This window comes from Pipistrellus hanaki (assembly GCF_964339955.1).
Source record: "Pipistrellus hanaki genome assembly, chromosome: X".
NCBI classification, from domain to species: Eukaryota; Metazoa; Chordata; class Mammalia; order Chiroptera; family Vespertilionidae; genus Pipistrellus; species Pipistrellus hanaki.
The window spans coordinates 70,092,934-70,116,272 of record NC_140524.1 but is presented as its reverse complement, the minus strand read 5'-3'; the positions used below and the strand labels follow the sequence as shown (position 1 = coordinate 70,116,272).

Below are 23,339 nucleotides of genomic sequence, written 5' to 3'. Positions count from 1 at the left end.
TCACAAAAAGTGAGGGAATCTGAGGCAAGAATGATGAAGAACAACCATTTGTATGTATGTATGTATGTGTGACCCTTCCTTAGATATTATGGCCTTGATACCAGGAGATGCTTCCAGAATCTTGTCCATGTTCAAGGGAGAACTCTTGGAGTGGATTATCAATGAGAAAGTTCACATAAAATAAGCTCCTAATTTAGTTTTTACTAAATATAGTTAAGCAGTTCTACTAGATATGTACTGTGGTATCTCATCATAATTGTAGCTTGTCTTTTCCTAATATAGTTTAACCTCTATTCTAGAGGTTGATTCATTCCAAAAGGTTGTTCAAAAACGATTTGTTTGAAAACTGAATCACCTTTCCCATTGGAAATAATGTAATTTGAATTAATCCATTCCAGACCCCCCAAATGATTCCCTGTTTTAACCATTATTATATAGAGTACATGTCTAATGTACTGTTTAATCTATAAACACTTCTTTCCTTAAATTTATCAAACTACCACTACTAGCCTTAAATGAATTTTTCTATTTAAAAAATAAATCTTTATTGTTCAGATTATTACAGTTGTTCCTCCCACACCTCATAATTCTCCTCCACCCGGTTCCCATCCCACCCTTTGCCCTTACCCCCCTCCAACTGTCTTCATCCTTAGGTGTACAATTTTTGTCCAATCTCTTCCTGAACCCCCCCACACCCCTTTCCCCCTGAGAATTATCAGTCCACTCTCTTTCTATGCCCCTGATTCTATTATATTCACCAGTTTTTTCTGTTCATCAGATTTTTTATTCACTTGATTTTTAGATTCACTTGAAAGATATGTATTTGTTGTTCATAATTTTTATTTTAACCTTTTTCTTCTTCCTCTTCTTAAAGAATACCTTTCAGCATTTCATATTATACTGGTTTGGCAATGCTGAACTCTTTTAGCTTTTTCTTATCTGTGAAGCTCTTTATCTGACCTTCAATTCTGAATTATAGCTTTGCTGGGTCAAATAATCTTGGTTGTAGGTTCTTGCTATTCATCACTTTGAATATTTCTTGCCACTTCCATCTGGCCTGCATAGTTTCTGTTGAGAAATCAGCTGACAGTCATATGGGTACTCCCTTCTAGGTAATTAACTTTTTCTCTTGCTGCTTTCTCTTTGTCTTTTGCTCTTGGCATTTTAATTATGATGTGTCTTGGTGTAGTCCTCTTTGGATTCATTTTGTTTGGGGTTCTGTGCACTTCCTGGACTTGTAAGTCTATTTCTTTCACCAGGTAGGGGAAGTTTTATGTCATTATTTCTTCAAATAGGTTTTCAATATCTTGCTCTCTTTATTCGTCTGGCATCCCCATAATTTGGATGTTGGTATGCTTGAAGTTGTCCCAGAGGCTCCTTACACTATCTTCATATTTTTGGATTCATTTTTCTTTTTTCTTTTCTGGTTGGGTATTTTTTTGCTTCTTTGTATTTCAAATCTTTGACTTGATTCTTGTGATCCTCTCATATGCTGTTGGATCTCTGTATATTATTCTTTATTTCAGTCAGTGTATTCTTAATTTCTAGTTGGTCCCTTTTCATATCCTTCAGGGTCTCACTAAATTTATTGGCCATTTATAGAAAATTCTTGAAAAATCTTATAACCGTGGTTTTGAACTCTATATCCAGAAGTTTGCTTTCCTCTATTTCTTTCTTTTGTGACCTGTTTCTTTGTCTCCACATTTTGGCTGCTTCCCTGAGTTGATAGAGTGGCTTTGTGTGCTAGGGTGTTCTATGGGGCCCAGTGGTTCAGCCTCCCTAGTTACCTGAGGTGGACACTTTTGGTGCAACACTTTGTGGGTTGTGTGCACAGTCTTGTTGTAGTTAAGCCTTGATTGTTGGTATCACTGGGAGGAATTGGTCTCCAGGCCAATTGGCTGTGAGAATCAGCTGTGTCTATTATGGGAGAACTTCTGTGCTGGAGACACCATTATGGGGCAAGACCTGCTTCAGTGGGCTTGGTGCTCACTGAGTCTGCCCCCTGAGGGTGTCCCTTATGGATCTGAGGAGTTGTAATCTGGATAGTTCCACTCTGACCACTGGGTACACTGGCTCTTGGGTCTTTAAGGAGGTGCTAATTTAGCCTCTGCCTGAGGCCACCCAGCAGGAGCTGCGGAGAGATCTGCAGATTCCTCTTTTTTGTTTGGGGTTTGGAGATGCCCAGATGAGGCCCAGCTGTGAAACAATGCAACCTTCTTTTGAATATTCTGGGTGCCTTAAATGAATTTTTTCATATATTAATGCCTCCAAAATGCTATCACCAGCTAACTGCTTTTCATTTATCCAATCAACAACAGTTTTTCTACCTATTCAATTGCCTATGGTTATTGTTTTGTGAGCACTTTCACACCCTTAGAAATATTGGCATTCTTGATGGTCTCTTTGTTTTAAAATTGTGCTAATCTTTGACTTCTTCAGCAACAAAAGCATTCTCTCCTTTGTTGCCTCAGAGACTCTTTTTGTCTTGCTGGGGTATCAGCATGAAAGGGTTATCAGGTCAAAAACTGAAGTTTTGGTCCACAGCTGAAACATTTTTTTTCCCCGTGAACAACTTGATGGAGAATTGAATTGTTCAAGGTGGGAGACACTGGAGAACTGAAGTTTGAGTGTATTTAATGATGCTTAACACCTTTTCATGTGCTTATCTGCCTTCTGTATACCCTCTTTGGTAAAGTGTTTATTCAAATATTTGGCCAATTTTTCAATCGGCTTGTTTGTTTTCTCACTGTTGGGTTTTGAAAGTTCTTTATATATTCTGGATACAAGTTCTTTGTTGGATATGTGCTTTGCAAACATTTTATCCCAGCCTGTGCTTATCTTTTCATTCTTCTAACAATGTCGTTCTTAAAGCAACACCTTTAAAATTTGATGAAGTCCAATTTATCATTTTTTGATTTGTTTTTGTTTTTACATATTGTGCGTTTGATGTTAAATCCAAGAACTCTTTAATATATATATATATATATATATATATATATATATATATATATATATATATATATATATATATATATTGTTATTTTATTTCAGAGAGGGAGAGAGATAGAAACATCAATGATGAGAGAGAATCGTTGATTGGCTGCCTCCTGCACGTCCCCAACTGGGGACTGAGCCTGCAACCTGGGCATGTGCTCTTGATCAGAATCAAACCTGGGACCCTTCAGTCCACAGACCAATGCTCTATCCACTGAGCCAAGCCAGCTAGGGCAATCTAAGAACTCTTTACCTAGTCACGGGTCATAAAAGGTTTCTCCTATGTTTTTTACTAAAAGTTTTACAGTTTTGTGTTTTACATTTAGATCTGTAATCTAATTAGTTAGTTTTGAGTTAATTTCTTAATTAAATATGAGGTTTTAGTCAATGTTTATTTATTATATATGAATATTCAATTGTTTCAACATCATTTGTTAAAAAGACAATCCCTCCTCCATTGAATTGATTTGCATCTTTGTCAAAAATGATATGGCCAGGACTTCCAGTCAAGCTGCTGGCATAGATAAAATGCAATACTTGCATCCTTCCATAACCATATCAAAATTACAACTAAACTACAGAACAACTGTCATTCAAACTAAGATAGACAAACTGACATAAGCAGAGCAAGGATGATGGGTCAGACAGAGAAGTTCACCAGGTGGAAAGCCCCAGGTGCCTAGCAAAATTCAATTGTAGGATGGGACCTTGCCCCTAGGGTGACTTTTCCTCCCCTAGCATATTGTTGGTTATGGGGTTTGGACCTCCTGACCTTTCCTCTCTAGAGATAATATCTAAGCCTCAGTTTTATTTCAGCTCCAGGACCAGATAAGCAACAAAAGCAGCCACAGCTGACCTCAGGACCAGCTCCATTGGATAATGACCCCACCTCCCCCCTCTGGTGCCAGCCAATCAATCAGTGGAGACCACAACCCTGAAAGGACACACCTGGAAAACTGCTGAACAGTCTGGGACCTCCCCTAGAATCTCCACTCTTAAAACTCTTAGGACAGAGTACCCAGTGCTCTCTCCTTTTTGGGAACATGCCTGCCCCTTTCCCTATCCTGCTCCCCAACTCCAGGCACATTACCATTACCTTCCTCATCCCCAAGCTCCAATTTATAAATTTTTTCCTAAGCCTACCTATTCTACAAATTACTTGTTCCAGTTCTGTGATTTTTATAAATAAATTTTCATTTATAGTTTGAGTCTTGGCTCTGAATTCTTTCCTAGTCAGAACGCAAGCTCTGAGGTTGCTGAACCCAGGTCTGTTCTAAATACACAAGCCTATTGCTATTTCTGCTGCCTACAACAAAACTGTCTGAAATATAGTTGCATAGAAGTCCTACAACTAGGAATATAAAGAAGCCACATTGAGACTGGTAGGAGGAGCGGAGATATGGCCCCACACCCACATGTGGTGGATAAAAATCAGGAGTGATATCTCAACTGCAGAGGTTCCCCCTGAGAAGTGATGAATCCCAGTCCCACATCAGGCCCCCAAGCCTAGGGTTCCAGTGCTGGGAAGAGAAGTCCCCATAACTTTTGGCTTTAAAAACCAGTGGGAATTGAGGCTGAGTGGGATGAAGGGCTGCTGAAATACCAGGCAATTTCTCTTAAAGGACCCATCACAGACTTAGACTCACTCAATCTGAGCTCCAGCACTGGGGCAGCAGTTCAAAAGGCACCAGGGACATATGGTAGAAACTGAACTGTCTGGCATCAGGGTGAGAGCTCGGGGGACAGCTTTCTTCCAGACAGAAGTGCTGGCAGAGGTCATTGTTCCTTTGATGAGATGACCCCTCTCCCCCACAGAGCCAGCAGGTGGGCACTATATCTAGACTCAATCAATGTATCACTGTTTTCCCAGCCCTGGTGATTCTCTGAGACCCCAGCCCACCCAACTTGTGAGCCCACCAAAGCACTATCCAATGCCTTTACCATGTGAATTACCTGTCTTGGTTCACACTTCAGACTTTCCTAAAAGCTCTCAAACAAGCAGCATCTGGCCTCAGCTTACCCTATACCTTTGGCTAACTGCCCCCATACCTGGAACTAGCAGCAGCTTGCTGTGTTTTGTAACTTGGCATCTTCATCTTCAAGCCCAGCACAAGTGGCAGGCAGTTGCAGGCTGCTTTGTAGCTCAAGCCCGGTGGCCATGGCAGAACATAAACAGCACTGACATTGTCCTGCACTTCCTGGAAGGCTCCAGAGTCAGCACACTTGGTGGGCAGCTTCAGACAATGTCCACGCACCACCCAACCATCTTCACAAGTGACACATTCAAGGGGTGGACTCAGCGGGAACCAGGCCCTGCTGAAGTAAGTCTCACTCCATCGGGTGGGACCCTGCATAGCTGGTTTTCCATGGTGATACAGTCAGTCCTTGCAGTGGATCAGCCTGTGGATAATACCTGCAATTGATGTGCCAACAGCAATCAATGCTCACTGCAATAGGAGGGTGTACACAGCCCACATGGGGTGAGGGGAGAAACAAGAGTGCCCAGATTGGGTGATCAGAGAGGCTGTGCCACTGGAACCTACAGTACACCTACTGCACAAGACCACTCTACCAATCTTGGAAGACATAGCAGTTCTACCCAATATACAGAAACAAACACAGAGGCTGCCAAAATGAGGATGCAAAGAAACACGACCTTAAGAAAACAAAAAACAAAAAACAAAAACTAAACAAAATGGAGACAACCAATATACTAGATACAGAGTTTAAAACACTGGTTATAAAGATGCTCAATGAATTTAGGGGAAGAATAGATGAATGCATGAGAACTTCAACAAAGAGATAGGAAACATAAAAATGAAAATAGGAAACATAAAAAGAACAAGTCAGAAATAAAGGATACACTACATGAAATGATGAATGATTTACAGGGAATCAACAGTAGAGTAGATTAAGCTAAGAATCAAATCAGTGATTTGGAATATAAGGAAGCAAAAAACATTCAATCAGAACATAAAAATTTTCAAAAAATGAAGATGGTATAAGGAGCCTTTGGAACATCTTCAAGTGTACCAACATTTGCATCATGGAGTGCTGGAATGAGAAGAGAGAGAACAAGAAATTGAAAGCCTATTTGAAAAAATAACAGAAAATTTCCCTAAGCTGGTGAAGGAAATAAACATGGAAGTGCATAATGTCCCAATTAAGATGAACTCAAAGAGGCTCACACCAAGACACATTAGGATTAGAATGCCAAATTTTAATGACTAAGAGAGAAACTTAAAAGTGGTAAGAGAAAAGCAGTTAGTTACCTGCAAGGAAGCTCCCATAAGACTGTCAGCTGATTTCTCAGCAGAAACTTTTCAGGCCAAAAGGGGTTTTCAAGAAATAAAGTGATGAAAAGCAAGGAACTATAAACAAGGTTATGCTACCCAGCAAAGCTGTCATTTAGAATTGAAGATCAGATAAAGAACTTCCCAGACAAGGAAAAGCTAAAGGAATTTATCACCACCAAACCAGTATTACATGCAATGTTAAAAAGTCTTCTTTAAGAAAAAAAAAAAGGAAAAGAAGATAAAAAATATGAACAATAAAATGGCAATAAATGCATATCTATCAACACTTTAATCTTAAAAACAAAATGAATGGAAAGGTAGAACAGAAACAGATTTATAAATACAGAGAACATTTAAAAAAAATCCTCGCCAGAGGATATTTTTTCCCATTGGTTTTTTTTTTTGTTTGTTTTGTTTTTTGAGAAAGGGGAAGGAAGGGAGAGAAGGGGGAGAGAAAGGAAATAAAGAGAAACATTGACATGAGAGACACATATTGATTGGTTGCCTCCCACTCATGCCACAAAAAGGGCTGGGGATGAACCTGCAACCTAGGTATGTGCCCTTGGCCTGGAATTGAACCCATGACCTTTTGGTCCACAGGCTGACACTCTAACCACCGAGAAAACTGGCCAGGGCACAAAGAACATTAAAAAAAGATTTTTATTGACTTTTAGAATGAGAAGGGGAGAGGGGGGGGGTCAGAGAGTAACATCAATCGGCTGCCTCCTGCATGCCCTCTGTTAGGGATTGAGCCTAAAACCTGGGCATGTGACCTGACTGGGAATTAAACCTTAACTGTTCTGTGCATGGGACAATTTTTATCCAGCTAAGCTACACAGACCAGGGCTATACAGAGAACGTTTTGACAGTTGTCAGATGGGAGAGTATTGGGGGATGAGTGAAAAAGGTGACGGGATTAAGTACAAATTGGTAGTTACAGAATAGTCATGGGATATAAAGTATAGCATAGGAAATGCTATATAATAAAAGCCTAATATGCTAAATGTCTGGTCAACCAGTCAGCCATTCAACCAATCAAAGCGTAATATGATAATGATATGTTAAGGCCACTCAACTGCTGGCTAGGACATGCACTGACCACCAAGGGGCAGACACTCTGACCTGTAGGTTACCTTGCTGCTGGGGTCCAGCTGATAGGGACTAGGTGAGACAGGCCAGACATGCCCTGGAGCCCTCCTGCGGTCCCTCCCCAGCTGGCCAACCTCCGCATCTTTCCCCTGCCTCGATTGTGTACTGGTGGGGTCCCTTGGCCTGGCTTGCACCCTCTCACAATCTGGGACCCCTCAGGGGATGTCGGAGAGCCATTTTTGGGGGATCAGGCATCAGCCAGCAAGCAGACATCTCCTGAGGGGTTCCAGACTGTGAGAGGGCACAGGCTGGGCTGAGGGGAACCTGCCCTCCCAGTGCACAAATTTCGTGCACTGGACCTCTAGTATTCTAATAACTCTGTATGGTGTCAGATGGGTACTATATTTTTGGGGATGATCACTTTGTAAGTTGTATAAATGTCTAATCACTGGGGTGTACACCAGAAACTAATATAATATTGTATGTCAACTATAATTGAAAAAAATGTTTAATTATTTAAAATTTTAAAAATACAGTAAAATAAAATAATAAAGCCAGGATGGCATAGCTCAGAGGTTGAGTGTTGACCTATGAACCAAGATGTCACAGTTTAATTCCCAGTCAGGGCACATGCCTGGGTTGTGGACTCAATCCCCGTTAAGGAGTATACAGGAGGCAGCTGATCAATGATTCTCTCTCTCATCAATGATGTTTCTATCTCTCCCTTCATCTCTCTTAAATCAATAAAAATATATTAAAAATAAAATTAAGAGGTATGCTTGACACAATAAAACAAATAATCTTGAGCTTAAAAATAATCAATTGGCCCTGTTCATGTGGATCTATTTCTGCACTCTACATTCTGTCTATCCCTTCACCAACAATAACTATCTTGATTACTGTAGTGTTATACTGTCTTAAGATCAGATAGTATGATTTTTCAATTTATTATTTTTCAAAAATTTTAGTTGTAGTTCTTTTCTTTTTCTACATCAATTTTGTCTATGTCTACAAAAACTCCTGATGGGAATTTTTAAATTAAACATTTTTTGTTTTTAAACTTTAGATCAACAGAAAATTTTCAAGAATCTATATATATATATAAGGCTAATATGCTAAGTGTCCACCAGGGTAATGATGTCACATAGCAACACCCTGCTTCCTCTCCCTAGTGACTAGCCTCCTTGGAGTTTCTTCAGCCCTGGAACATGACTTGCTTTATAGCCAGGTGGAAACATTTTACACTGGAACCAAATGTCTATGAAATGTTTTCCTGTGTCTCATCTCATTTGATCCTCACAGAAGTCCTGGAATAAGTAGATAGGAGACTCGGTGGAATCCTATTTTCTTTTCATTAGCTGGAAAATGAAGATTTAGAAAGCTTAGAAACTTTACCCAACTGAAAAGAGGTAAGAAGTGGTGGACCTTAAAAATGACTTCAGGTTTTCTCACTGTGCAAAAAAATATAGTCAAAGACTGCTGCAGTTAAATATTTTACCCTTTGTTCTCCCTGCATGATCTACAATAATAATCTGCTTTGTGTTGATATTTACTGCTGTGTTGCTGACAATTACCTGAAAGAGAAGTTGGGGTGCTTCGCTGGGCTGGAAAAAGTTCAGCTACATCAGAGAGCAGGTCTAATTAAGCAAGTTTTTTCTATATATATAAAAGGCTAAGTTGAATCACACATGCACGATACATAGAAAGCTCTCACTGACGACAATCATATACATGTGTTTCTATCTGTCATTGTTGATTGTGAATTTAGTTGACACTTCTGCTATAGAGAAAGGGCAAATAGTGATATTAAAATATTTCTTCTAATTAATTTCCTTTCAATGTGCATGAATTCATGCACTGGGCCACTAGTATTTTGATAAAATCCCATTTAACCTTCACCTATATCTACCTCTTGTTAACATTTTACATTTGATTTATCTCTAAATATAAATAAACTAGAGGCCCAGTACACAAAATTTGTGCACTGGAGGAGGGGGAGTGTCCCTCAACCCAACCTGAACCCTCTCCAATCTGGGACCGCTGACTCCCAACTGCTTGCCTGCCTTCCAGCCTGATAACCCTCTAACCACTCCCCTTTCACCTGATCAACACCTAACTGCTCCCCTGCTGGCCTGGTAAACCCCAACTGCCCTCCCCTGCTGTCTCAGTCACCCCTAACTGCCCTCCTCTGCTGGCCTGGTCACCCCTAACTGCCCTCCCCTGCAGATCTGGTCACCCCAACTGCCCTCCCCTGCAGGTCTGGTCACCCCCAACTGCCCTCCCTTGCTGGCCTGATCACCCACAATTACCCACCCCTGTTGGCCATCTTGTGGTGACCATCTTTGACCACATGGGGGGGGGCATCTTGTGTGAGGGTTTGAGGGTCAATTTGCAGATTACCTCTTTATTATATAGGATATAAATATATATGTTTGTATTTGAGAGTACATTGCAGAAATGACAACACTTTGCCCCTAAATACCTAAGTGCGATTTTCTAAAAGCAGACTTTCTCTTCCCTTATAACACCCATAGTGTTTTATTAAATTTGTAAGTTTTAATATTTATGCAAAATTCTTATCTAATACACTCTGCTTGGATTTTCACTTGAATTGCATTACATTTATAGATCAATTAAGGGAGAATTGACATCTTTACTATACTGAGTCTTGTAATCTATGAACACAGTATAACTCTAACTGTTTAGGTCTTTGATTGTTTTCATTAATATTTGATAGATTTCAGCCTACAAATACTGTAAAGGTTTGTTAAATCTATTCATACATATTTCATTTTTTGGAAGTATTGAAATGGTATTATTTTTTAAGTTTCTAATTTAAATTTTCAATTGTTCTCTACTAGTATATAGAAATGTAGTTAATTTTGTCTCCATTATTTAAATTCTTTATTGTTTGAAGTATTAAATATTCTCCTTTTCCCCCATTGACCTCTACCTGGCCACTCCCACCCCCCAGCATATGCCCTCACCCCCCTACTGTCTGTGTCCATTGGGTATGCTATAAGCATTGCATAAAAATCCTTTGGTTGATCTCCCCCCATACACCCTCCCCTGCCTTTCCTCTGAGGTTTGATCTCCCCCCAAACACCCCCCTCTAGTGTACTTATATTTAGAGATAAGTCTGTTTAATGTTTCTGTGTCTCTGGATCTATTTTTGTTCATCAGTTTATGTTCTTTATTATATTCCACAAATACATGAGATCATGTGATATTTCTCTTTCTCCACTGGCTTATTTTGCTTAGCATAATACTCCCCTGGTCCATCCATGCTGATGCGAATGAGTACTTTCTTTTTACAGCATCATAGTATTCCATTGAGTAGATGTACCACAGGTTTCTAATCCACTCATCTGCTGATGGGCACTTAGGCTGCTTCCAAGTCTTAGTTATTGTAAATTGTACTGCTGTGAACATAGTGGTACATATATCTTTTCTGATTGGTGTTTTTGATTTCTTTTTTATATGTGTCTTGTATCCTGTCATTTTGCTAACCTGATTTGTTAGTTCTTGGCAGGGATTTTGTTTTTGTTTTTAGTAAATTCCTTGGGATTTTCTACATAATAATATCATCTATGAATTAGGACAGTCATGAATCTTTTTTTTTTTTCAATCTGCATGCTTTTTTTTTCTTGCCCTATTGCCATTGCTAGTGTGATGTTAATGTATATGGTAAGAGTGGATGTCTTGCTTTGCTCCCAATCTGAGGAAGAAAGCTTTAAGTCTTTCACCATTAGCATAATGTTAACTTTAGGGTTATTTTTTGTTGTTTGATTTTTTTTTTTTTTTGTAGATGGTCTTTATCAAGTTGAGGAAGTTTTCTACTATTCCTAGTTTACTTGGAGTGCTTATCATGATTGCAGTTGATGTCTGTCAACTGTTTTTTCTACATTATAATGTGTTTTTTTCTTTCTTGGATGGTTAATAGTTTACATTGATTAATTTTCAAGTATTTACACTTGCATTCCTGGAATAAAACTCACTTGGCTGTGTCATATTATGCTTTGTAATATATTACTGGATTTAATTTGCTGGGATTTTGTTGAGGATTTTTGCATTTTTATTCATGAGGAATAGTGGTCTATAGGTTTTTTGTGTACTGTTTTTGTCTGGCCTTGGCATCACAGATTTGCCTCATAAGAGAGTTGGCAAGTATTCCTCTTCTATTTTCTGGATAAGATTGTGTAGAATCTGTGCTATATATCCTTTAAATTGTTTGGTGAAATCCATTTAGGCCTGCAGATTACTATTTTGAAAAGTTTTTATTTTTTTGTATTTTTTATTTATTATTTTTTTATTAAATTATTATCTGTGTACATATCTTACCATTGCCCCCTCCATTTTGAAAAGTTTTTAAACTTCCATAATTAATATTTAATTTAATTAGTAGTTGTAGATTACCTATTTTATCTAGGGTGGGTTTTGGTTGTTTGTAGTTTTTGAGAAAGTCTCCAAATACCATTGCTGATTTGTCTGTTTTTCTTTTCAGTTCTGTCAGTTGTTGTTTCATATATTTTGAAGCTCTATTGTTAGGTGCATACAGTTAGGATACTTATGTCTTCTTGGTAAATTGACCCTTTTATCATTATGTAATATATCTCTGGTGCTGACTTTCTTAAACCTGTACAGCCTCAAATTACAAAAGATTACTTAAAGATAGTACCAATATGATGCTAAGTTTGTCCTCTCTTCAAGTCATCTTTGATTCATCTCACTTGCTCACTTTCCCCATATAGTAATAGCCAATATTTACTATATACTTGTTATGTAAAACTGTTTTACATGCATATTTTATTTAATATTTGTACATACCTCATTAGGACAATAATTCTCATTTTGTGGATGAGAAACTCAGGCTAAGAGAGGTTAAATAACCACCTGAGGTCACATAGCTAGCTTGTAGGGAAGCCAGGGTTGAGAATACAATGTGTCTTATTCCAGAGACTGTACCTTTAACCTTAACCTGTTGTTATTGCTTCCTGTCAGTTCTGTCTTCCAAACATCTTTCAAATTATCCTATTCCCCGTCTCCATGTTACTACCTTGTTCAAACTTTTATCACCTATCTCCTGGATGAGTGCCACTATTCCTAAGTAGGCCCTTTGCTTCTTTGAGCCATGACACAGTAGCAAGCTGAATAAAAATTAGAGTCTGTCCCTCTGCCACATATAACCAAAAATGGCTGGCTTATCAAAGAGGCATTTCTTTGGCTTTGTGATTACTTAGTAGATCTAAATTAACTATAGATATCATAAGCTGTGGGAATAAATGCTGATTTAAAAAAATCAACAACTAACATGTCTTCCCATCAGTCTTAGGATCAAGTCCAGTCTTGTAATCTCGGTTTCAAAGGCCATCCATGATGGAGCCCCAGCCACCCCTTTGTTCTCTGCATGTCACCATCCTGTTCTGTCAGTTCTTTCAACTCTGTGCAAGTTTCTTTTTCTAGAAGATGCTTTCCTCAGCTCTTTGCCTGACTAGTTGCTATTCATCTTTCAGACCTCGGGGAAAAAAATCTCAGTTTCAATATTTTGGAGCTGTTGTTGACTTTACAAAAAAAAACAAAAAAAAACAAAACAAACAAAAAAAAAACTCTCCAGTTCACCCTCCTGCCTCTGTCTCCATTGCTACTTCTTTGGTCCAGGACTTGAAATCCTCTGGTCTAGATTGCAGTCGTGTGTCTATTCTTTGTCTTCTAATCTCTTCCTCTCCAGTCCATATTACATGCTACTTCCAGATAATTTTTTAAAGAACAGTCATAATGTCCTTTGCTTCCTCAGAAACCTTCAATATTTTCCTACTGATGACGAAATAAAGTCTGAACATGTTATATTGGCATTTAAGGCTGTCTATGGACTGCCCCCCCCCCCACTTTCCTAGCCTCATTTCTCAGTACCTGCATTCAAGCCCTTTATGCTTTAGCCGAGTATTCCTCAAAGTGTGGTCCCATACCACTGAAAGGACACTGGATGATGTGAGTTGCTGTATGGATAAAAAGTTATTTTAATGTATAATGAATAAAAGTGAATTCATGGCAGTGATATGAAGTTTCTGGTTGAAATACATAAATTTAGGTTACATAAATGAACCAATTTGTTCAGTAATAACATAGGAGGTATTCAGCCATGGATAGAGCCATAAGGTGGGATGTAAATGGCTGAAGTATGGGAAACAGGGCCTTAACTACCTTAGTTTACTCCTATTTCCTCAGTCCATCATGTAATTTTATATCTTTATGCCTTTGGGAATGCTATTCTTATTCTAATTACCCTATCCTCAGCATTCTACCTATCAAAATTCTCCCAACTTTTAAGGCTTAGCTCACATGATACCTCTTTGGTGGTATGTTTGCTGCTTCTCTAGTCAGAATTAAAGGCTTCCTCCTTCACATACCCACAGCACATTATTTATGGTTCTACTTGCCCTGTTTGATTTTGCTGCTTGTGTAGTTAGTAGCTTACACGTATGACCCTTTCCCTGCCAGACAGTAAGATTCTTGAAAACAGCTATTAGCACAGCGCCAAGCAGGGGCAAGATGACCCATAATAAAATGTTACATTAAATTGTACCACTGGTAGAAGTTTAATTTCAAAATTCTCCAGGAATAGGTGAAAGCTAAGAGTAAGAGAAACCACCAATACCCGTATTCCAAACAAGGAAAGGCCTTCTGAGGTTCCAGGGTGTGCATGTGTGTATAAGGCTATAGGCAATCAGTTATTTCCAGTGTAAAGCAAAGATCCAGTATTCTAATCAAAGCCTTAAAAAAATCTAAAAACATGGCTGATGTGTCCAAGATGAGTATCTGTGGTTTTGTGGTTACTTTTTGGATCCAAATTAACTATAGATCTAAGAATCTGTGGGAATCAAAGGTAATCTAATAATTCAACAAACATTGAATGAGCACACCTCATGTAAAATCTCTGTCTGAGAGGCTGTGCAGACGGGGTTGGGGACTAGAAGGAGGAAGGCAAATATGAAAATTATGAAAATAATTTAAGTACAGTCATTGATACCATGTACCCAGCATTTTAAATTAAGAAACACTTAAGGTACATTATCTCATTTAATCGTCTCATGACCCTGAGAGTAGTTAATTTTATCATCCCTATTTTACATATGAAGAAGCCGAGGCTCAGAGAGGTCATGTACCTTCACTCCTTCAAGCTTTGTGGGAGAAAGTGTAGTGTTTGTTGAGTCTTTATTATGTGCCAAGAGCTATTTTAAGCACAATGTGTGTGTTAACTTATATTAAGGGGACATGTAGAAAATAAATTTCTTGCTTTCCAGAAATTCATGGTCTAGTGGGGGAGACTGAACCATAAATACATCCCAGAGAGTAAGAACTATGTAGTCAGAGCTCCAATGTCATTTTATGAGAACCTAAGGAAAAGACTATTCATTATTAATGGAGAATCAAGAAAAACTTTGTGTAGAAGGGGAGATTTAAGTTGAATTTTTGGAATAAGAATATAATTTTCACATATAGATTAGTGAAGGAAGAGCCTTCCATGCACAAGGAAGAAAGTTAGCAAAGATCTGGAGGTAGAGGATTCTAAAGCCCATGAGCAGCCCCATAACCTCCAAACTCAGGAAGCCATGGAATAGGTGATGAAGCTGGGAAGGAAACTGGGTAGATTAGGCCTGGTGCTGAAGGGAATGAGACACCAGTAAAGGTTATTAAGCAGAGGAGTAGTATGATCATATCTGTGTATCAGGAAGGTATTTTGGCTAACTGGGAACAAGAGAAACCGTAGGCAGGGAGATAAGCTAAGAGTTGCAACAATTTAGGTGAGAGGCAATGGGAACCTAAAATGGGTTGCTAGTTACCAAATCATTTTGAAAGATAATATGGAGGTAGAATTTTCAGGGTTTGGTGATTGATTGTATGTATGGGGTGAAGGAAAAGGATTAGTGAATAATGCTTTGAAGGGGCCTGTGGGAATGCTGGCAATGTATCAAAGTCTCTATTTCCCTAATTTTCTAAGATCTAGTTAATGCCAACTTCTATAACAGAAGGAAAGAAAATAAATATCTATTAAGGATTTTCTTGCTTCTTTGATTTTTGGAATGGTCTTCAAAGGCAGGTATTATGCTCTGTTTCAACAATGGTGGAGGGTGAATGACTTGCTCAAAGTCACATAGAAAATAATAGTGACTTATATATACGGGGTCACATAGCAAGTAAGTGGCAGACCTGGTCTGTGTGACTTCCAAGACAATGATCTGTTTTTGTAGTATCAGAAACTAGAAACGTAAGTAATGTATATTTATAAAAATGATTTAAAGAAAAAGGAACTAGAGAAAGAAGACACACACACACATACACAGATGTTTAGGAGAGAGAAAAAAAAAAGAAGAGATGGACTTAAAAGTCTCTACTGAGGAAGCAGAAATCTGGAAGAATTGTCAATTTAGTGTCAAGTCTGATCTTAGGAGAAATATAATAATGACAAGGCATGGCTGGCTCCTGTTCTCGTGGAGCTTATTGGGTATGGGGACAACAAATATAAAGGCTGCTACCCAACCTGTTTGTACAAAGTGCTCTGGATTTGCAGAATTGATGTAGTCTGGCTGACTGGGAAACATTGTAGAGAAGCTGTGACTTAAGCAATATCTGAAAGGAAGGGTTGTCTGTGGATAATCCAGGAAGAATGGAGGAAATAGAGCAGAGGTGAGGCAGTGGGAGAGTACCATTAGTGTTTGTTTTGTGAATAGATTGCCTGGAAGACAAGCTTCATATAGGGGGAGAATAGGAGGATGAGCTGGTAAAGAGAGCCAGAAAGTAAAGGAGGGCCTTGAATGTCCAAGCTAACACATTTATGCTTCATTTATGGGAAACCACTGACTATTTTTGAGCAAGAGAGGGCTGTAATTAAAATATATATATATATATATATATATATATATATATATATATATATATATATATATATATATATATTTTATTGATTTTTTTTTTTTTTTACAGAGAGGAAGAGAGAGGGATAGAGAATTAGAAACATTGATGAGAGAGAATCATCGATCAGCTGCCTCTTGCACACCCCCTACTGGGGATGTGCCTGCAACCAATGTACATGCCCTTGACCGGAATCGAACCCGGGACCTTTCAGTCCGCAGGCCAACGCTCTATCCACTGAGCCAAACCGGTTTCAGCAAGAAAGGACTGTAATTAAAGATGCTTTTGAAAGATTCTTCTGGGAGCAGGCAGTGGAGTAGATTGGAGAGGGTAGAGAGTAGAGAATAGAGGGCTAGGAAAGAAGATGCTGTAACATTTTAGGTAGGTCATGATATATTAGTAAGCCCAGAAAAGAAGAGACAGATTGAAAGCCATCTTCTATATAGGAGCTGGCTTTCAGAGGGCTCTCAGGACTGTTGCCTAATTCTAAGGGTCATGGGCATTTATATTCCACATCTCCCTCAAACAGTTTTTTAATTTCTTTCTTCTCACTTCTTCCTTTCCTCCTTCTTGTCTCTTTGCCTTTTTCTTCCCCTTTTCCATTTTTCCTCTCCCATCACTTTCAGTAATTAGCCATGATTCTGAACATATTTGGGAAGGAGAAACACTGAGAGATGCTCTGAGCAAGACAGAAGAATAAAGGAAAGAGGGTAGAAAGAAGGAAATTGGAAGGAAGGAAGGAAAGAAGGAAGGAAGGAAGGAAGGAAGGAAGGAAGGAAGGGAGGAAGGAAGAGAGAAAGTAAGGGGAGGAGGAAGGGAGGAGAGGGGGGGAGGAAGGACAATTTTTTTTTTTTTTTTTTTTTTTGCTATGGAGCATTTACTGTGGACCAGGCTAGAGGATGGAGATACTGAGGTATCAAGAGGTTATAGTACTTGTCTGAAGTCACACAGTTATTTGTTTTATATCCAAGTCTGACAAACTCCAGAACCCACATCCTGTTCATCATGCCACACTGCTTTTCTTTTCTGCCTTCCCTGATCCTCTCAACTTAGTGTAATAATTTCTTTTTTGAAACCCTAATATCAATTTGTTGTGGCTCTTTCTTTCACTTACTACAGTCTGTCCTACATTGTAGTGACCTATGCATATGTCTAGCATGAACATAAAATGAACAATGGTGAACAATGGTGGAATGAGTTTATCTTTGTTACTAGATAGTAAGAGCATAGACAGCCAAGGTCTTATAATAAGTATTTTCTCTATTACTGCTGAACTGATACATCTGTGCACATCACAACTGTTAGATGCTTGATAACCTCCAACATTCAGGATTCGTGTTGTAATTTCCAGCATAATCACTAAAATAATAGAAACAGAATGTATAATACCTAAACCAGTAGAGGAAGACAAATGGAATGATAAAGATAATCAATTGAAAAAAGTCAAGACAAATGGCCAACAAGCATATGAAAAGATAAAAACACTGATCATTAGGAAAATGCAAATTAAAATGAGAAGAAGATGTCATATCACATCCATTAAGATGGTTACTATAACAAAGAAAATAAAGAAGTGTTGGCAAGGATGTGGAGAAATTCAAACTCTGTGCACTGTTGGTGGGAATGTAAAATGGTGCAACTGCTATGGAAAACAGTATAGCAGTTTTTAAATTTTTTAAATGGAATTACCATATGATCCAGCAATTTCACTTCTGGGTATATACCTAAAATAATTGAAATCATGTCTCAAAGAGATAGTTGAACACCCATCTTCACAGCAGCACTATTCACAATAGCCAAGAGATGGAAGCAACCCAAACATCCATCTATAGAAGAATGGATAAACAAAATGTGATATTTACAGACATTGGAATATTATTCAGGCTTAAAAAGGAAAGAAATCCTGTCACATACTTTAACATGGATGAGTCTTGAAGACATTTTGCTAAATGAAATAAGCCAGTCACAAAAGAACAAATAATGTATGAGTCCACTTATATGAAGTACCCAGTGTAGACAAATTCACAGAGACAGAAAGTAGAAGGCTGGTTGCCACGGGCTGGGAGGAGGTGAGAATGGAGATTGTTGTTTAATGGGTACAGAGTTTCAGATTTGCATGATGAAAGAGTTCTGGTGATGGATGGTGGTGATAGTAGCACAACACTGTGAATGTACCTAATGTCACTGAATTGTACACTTAAAAATGGTTAAGTTGGTAGATTTTATGTTATGTATATTTTAGCACAATTTTTAAAAACTTTAAAAAATGCAGATGAAAGAAAACATTCACATTTATATTAGTGTTTTTACATAAGACACATCAATGCCATCATTTGTCCCTGACATCCTCAGTCCACTTCTCCAGCTCTTTCAGGATTACTATAAGCTGATAAGATTGGGGGTGGGCATTACCAAGAAGCGAGCTCTCACCTTCTTGGACCCTTACATATTCAGTGTTGGATATGCCCTCTACCCTATCCCTGTCCAGAAACAGTGTCCTTTGAGAGGGGAAAGGAAGAGAAAAAAATGTTTAAGAATTAACTTTTTTCTGGGAGAAAAGTGAGAACATTTTTTTGAAAACTTCTCCCCAGAAGAGCCAGAACAATCTGAGCCCTTGTGTCAAATACCATACAAAAGCTTTCTGTGGTGGGATAAACCCAACACCTAAAGAGGACAGCTCACACAGCTCTTTCTCTTTTGACCTTCTCTTCCTGCTCTCTTTGCTCCATCTTTCTGGGATCCAGACTTGAAATGGTGGCTGCCATCACAATGACAAGTCTCTTAGGACATTCCTGTGCCCCTCACTTCCCTAGCTAAGGGCTGGAACTTATCAAAGGGGTCTTTTAGAGGAAGTTAAGATGAATACAAAGGAAAACAAGAAGAAAATATGAAACAATAGAAACAAATACATTTATAGAAAAAGTGCTTCCTTCTCTTATTACCAGAGTCAAGCCTATGATGGACTTGATTTGACTTCAATAAAGCTCAATAAATTTTTATCTTTTGGGGGGTGATGGGCCCCTTTGGCAGTCCAGTGAAGCCTATGGACCCTTTCCTGAATAATATTTTAATTCAAAAAATAAAATACAGATTTACAAATGAAACTCAACATATTAAAGCACAGTCATTGAAACATTACAAAAAAGTGATATAGTAACATAACCATACTTAATGGTAGTTCAAATATCTATAAGAATTTTGAAACAGTCATGAGCATAAATGAAATATCTGCAGCAACTGGCATATGATGTGCATATCTCTGCGATGTCTATTACTAACACATTCACAGGTACTGCTAACACTTCTGTGGTTTGCTGTCTACACTCATCAATTCTATTTGAAAATAGTGATAATAAAGAGGCATTTTTTCCCCCATCCAAATTCAAAGTGACCCAACCCCCAATTTGAGGCCCTGGTTAAGAACCTCTGCTCTAAGGGGTCATACAGCCAACTGCCCATGGATTGGAATAGGCTGCCTCCTACTTGTCTCATCTTTGGGGATGACATTTCTCCCTGTCCAGTTTTAAGCTTGCCCCTTAATTGGCTACCCACAAAGTCCTGGTTTCTGACTGGGACTCCACTGAACAAGTGGTCTTTTCTCAAAATTCTGTCTAATGAGTTACTCAGGAAGCCCTGAGATTTTTCAGAATTCTCTCACCATTACCTTATATTGGGAAATCACCTTACACCTACCTAAGTAACACCAATGCTGCAAGCCACCAACACCTTTGCCCCAGTCCGTGAATCTGACTCTGAGCTTGAGGGGGCAGTCTTGAGAAGGCTGGGTGATCTTTAAACTAGAACAACTACAGCCTCATTCCTGGCCTTCACATCCCTCAGTTGGAAGGAGAGAAATCCAGTGAATTCAACAAGTAGCCATATCTTGAGTGAGGAGGCACAGTCCTTCCCAGAGGGAGGGTACCAACCAAATGATCTTTTTGGAGCCCTCCTCATTTGTGGATTCCTGGCCTCTTTCTTGGCCTGTTTCCATGTGTTCACTCACCTAAAAATATGTAGACTGGGAGCCACTGCAGAACTGAGATGGTTTGAAGGATCTCCTGAAGATTCTGTCGGGAGAGGAAGGCCATGACCTTGGTGCTGTTCTGTTGTGGCAAGAAGCCCAAACGGAAGGCCAGCGTCTCTAAAGCTGAGGTGCTTACAGGTGCTTTGCTTTAATCAGTTTTCACTGAGTCCCTTTAGCTGCTGGAGATTTTAGGGTTGACCTAAACTTTCCTCCAGTCTTCTCTGTTTCTCTGCCCCGCCCCAACTTCCTACACACATTAGATTTCAGATCCTACGATCTAATCTCCCTAATATACATATATCCTTTCTCCATGGGTGCTCAGTTGCAATTAGGCAGAAATGGCCTTGGGGTGGTTCTAGCTACGTGTGTGTGGGGAGGGAGTCCCTGATAAATTTGTGCAGAGAAAAGAATGGCGTAAGCCCCAAATAGGACTTCTGAAAGCAACCTGTTACCTTTCACTTCTTAAGAAAGGGGACCTAGAAACTACATTTGTTTCTGCCCTAGTAGCTACTCTCTGCCCGCTCCTGTCTCCTGGTCTTTTTCTGCACTGATATCTATACTTCTCAAATCCCTCTTTGTGCCTCTATTTACAGGGTTTCTGTATCAGTGGTCAGACACCATATGATAGAGTGGGAAAAACATTTCACAGAGAGCAGACCTAAGTTCCAGTCCTAGCTCCATTATGTTTTTCCTACGACACCTTTGGAAATTGCTCATCTTTGACCATTCATTGTTGGGAGGCAGTGTACTGGTTAGGGACATGGACTTCAGAGCCAGATAGCTGGGGTTCAAATATCAGTTATGACACTTACAAATTGGTAAAACTTTGTGTTTTGATTTCCCTTATCTATAAAATGGCAATAATAATAATAATAATAATAATAATAATAATAATAATACCTACTTCATAGGGTTGTTCTGAGAATTAAGTGAGTGAATGAATGAATATGAAGTGCTTAGCACAGGGCCTGTACACAATAGGCATTAAGTGTTTCCTGTTACTATAATTTGTCTATTGAATATCTACTAGGTTTCAGGGTAAGAGGCTTTCTCCTGCATACCAGCCTTTGCAAAATTAAAGATTGTCCCCAGGTCCCAGACTGCTGGACTCATTTTTTAAAATTATTTATTGAGTGACTGTTCTTTGCTGTACACTATTTCTGGTGTTGAGGATTCAATGGGGAAGAAGATGGACATGATTCATGTCTTCACTGAATGTACAGTCTAGTTAAGGAGACTGTACAAACAAACAAAAATCATGAAAATGTCTATACACTTGAATTTGTGATTGTGTCATAAAAAAAGACTAGTATTCTCAGCATAAGGCCTTGTGTGTGCAAGGTGTTAAAAAAACAACAACACTTTTGAATGTCACTAAAAGGGTTGCTAGGAAAATCAAATACAAAAATACTATCAAGTGTCCTACAAGTGCAAGGAAATATTGAGTCCTTATCTTTCTCTAGGGAGGTAAGCAGAACTCTGCCTTTCCTCCTCCCAACCCCCCAACTCTGGCTTGGGTCTCCTGATTAGACTGACTACTACTGCTCTTCAGAGTTGGGCTTAGACAACTTTTCTTGGTATGTTTGGGCAGGGGAATGCTTTCATTCTCCAATGTACCCTAGATGGCCATATGACATGTTGCCCCTTTCCCCTCCTCCTCCTCCTCCTCCTCCTCCTCCTCCTCCTCCTCCTCCTCCTCCTCCTCCTCCTCCTCCTCCTCCTCCTCCTCCTCCTCTTCTTCTTCTTCTTCTTCTTCTTCTTCTTCTTCTTCTTCTTCTTCTTCTTCTTCTTCTTCTTCCTCTCCCATAGCTGCAGTTCTTATGCTTCTTCTTGGGACTACTTGACTACATACACGATGAGATGTATTGGAGCATGTCTACTCAGAATTTTCAGGGGAGGAGGAAGAAAGGTAAGAGAGGCAAGCCTGGCTTTTCTAACGAAAGCACAGATGTGAAGAGGGCTGGAGTATTCAGGATAAACAAGATGCCCAATGTTGATAGCTCTAAGTCTCCTTATAGATCAGGCCTCTACCCACTTCACTTTCATCCTAGAAAGGACTCAAGATCATATAGGACACCAGAGGCAGCGCAAGTATAGACCAATTTTTATTTTTGTTCCCCCAAAAGTGTGGCTCATGGCCTGATACAAAGTAGGCACCGAATTAAATGCTTGTGGAACAAATGAAGAAGATCTGGTCTCCTGGTTCTTTGAGTAAGAGTGACTGGCAGGGCTTGGCCCAGACTCTGATTGGCCACCTTTTCCTCCACTGAGCAGAGAGTGCCATTTGAGTTGCAGTCCTCTCTTTAAAAATATTTTTTTTATTGATTGCAGAGAGGAAGGAGAGGGAGAGAAAGACAGAAACATAAATAATAAGAGAGAATCATTGAATGGCTTCCTACAGCACATCCCACACTGAGAATTGAGCCTGCAACCCGGGCATGTGCCCTGACCAGGAATTGAACCATGACCTCCTGGTTCATAGGTCGGGGCTCAACTGCTGAGCCATGCTGGCCAGGTGAGCTGCAATTCTCTTGAGCCAAATGAACAAGTGTAAAGAACCAGGGAGTATACAAAAAGCAAGAAGAAGATAAGTAAGCCAGCAGAAAAACCCTGAACAGCCAGCACTCATATGCCCCAATTACAATTCAACCAACCAGAAAGCAAAAATTTATCTGCCTCAGAGAAAGCAGTACCAAAGGAATGGTGGCCCAAAAGTACAAAAGGTCTTCCAATTCCATTCTCAAAAAGTTAGGGCTGACATGATTGTAACCCTGGAGAAATTCTCACTCCAGTGTCCAAGGTAGACAGACACAAGCCCAGACACCTGTATGGGGAACCATGGGGTGAGCAGGTGAAAAGCAGCCACTAGCCCAAGGTGATCTGGCAAGGCTTGATGGAGCAGGGGCTGCTGCAATGAACAGAAATGGATTGGACACAAAAGAGCAATCCAGGGTAGACTGCAATAGTTTGCCAAACCAGAAAGAATGGGGAGTCTGGGATAAGCTGTAAAGCTAAGAAGCTCCTAG

The 23,339-nt window shown here is 39.3% G+C and overlaps 1 protein-coding gene across 1 annotated transcript in view; it reads right to left on the bottom strand.

The window, feature by feature from the left end:
- The window catches only part of DGAT2L6 (diacylglycerol O-acyltransferase 2 like 6), a gene marked incomplete at its 5' end in the record, with an annotated part of 32,748 nt that extends 12,371 nt beyond the window's left edge, over nt 1-20,377 (bottom strand). Inside the window, one exon of the mRNA XM_084869730.1 lies at nt 20,293-20,377. Coding sequence (XP_084725856.1) covers nt 20,293-20,377 — 85 coding nt within the window. The remainder of the gene's footprint in view (nt 1-20,292) is intronic.
- Nucleotides 20,378-23,339: the final 2,962 nt, after the last annotated feature.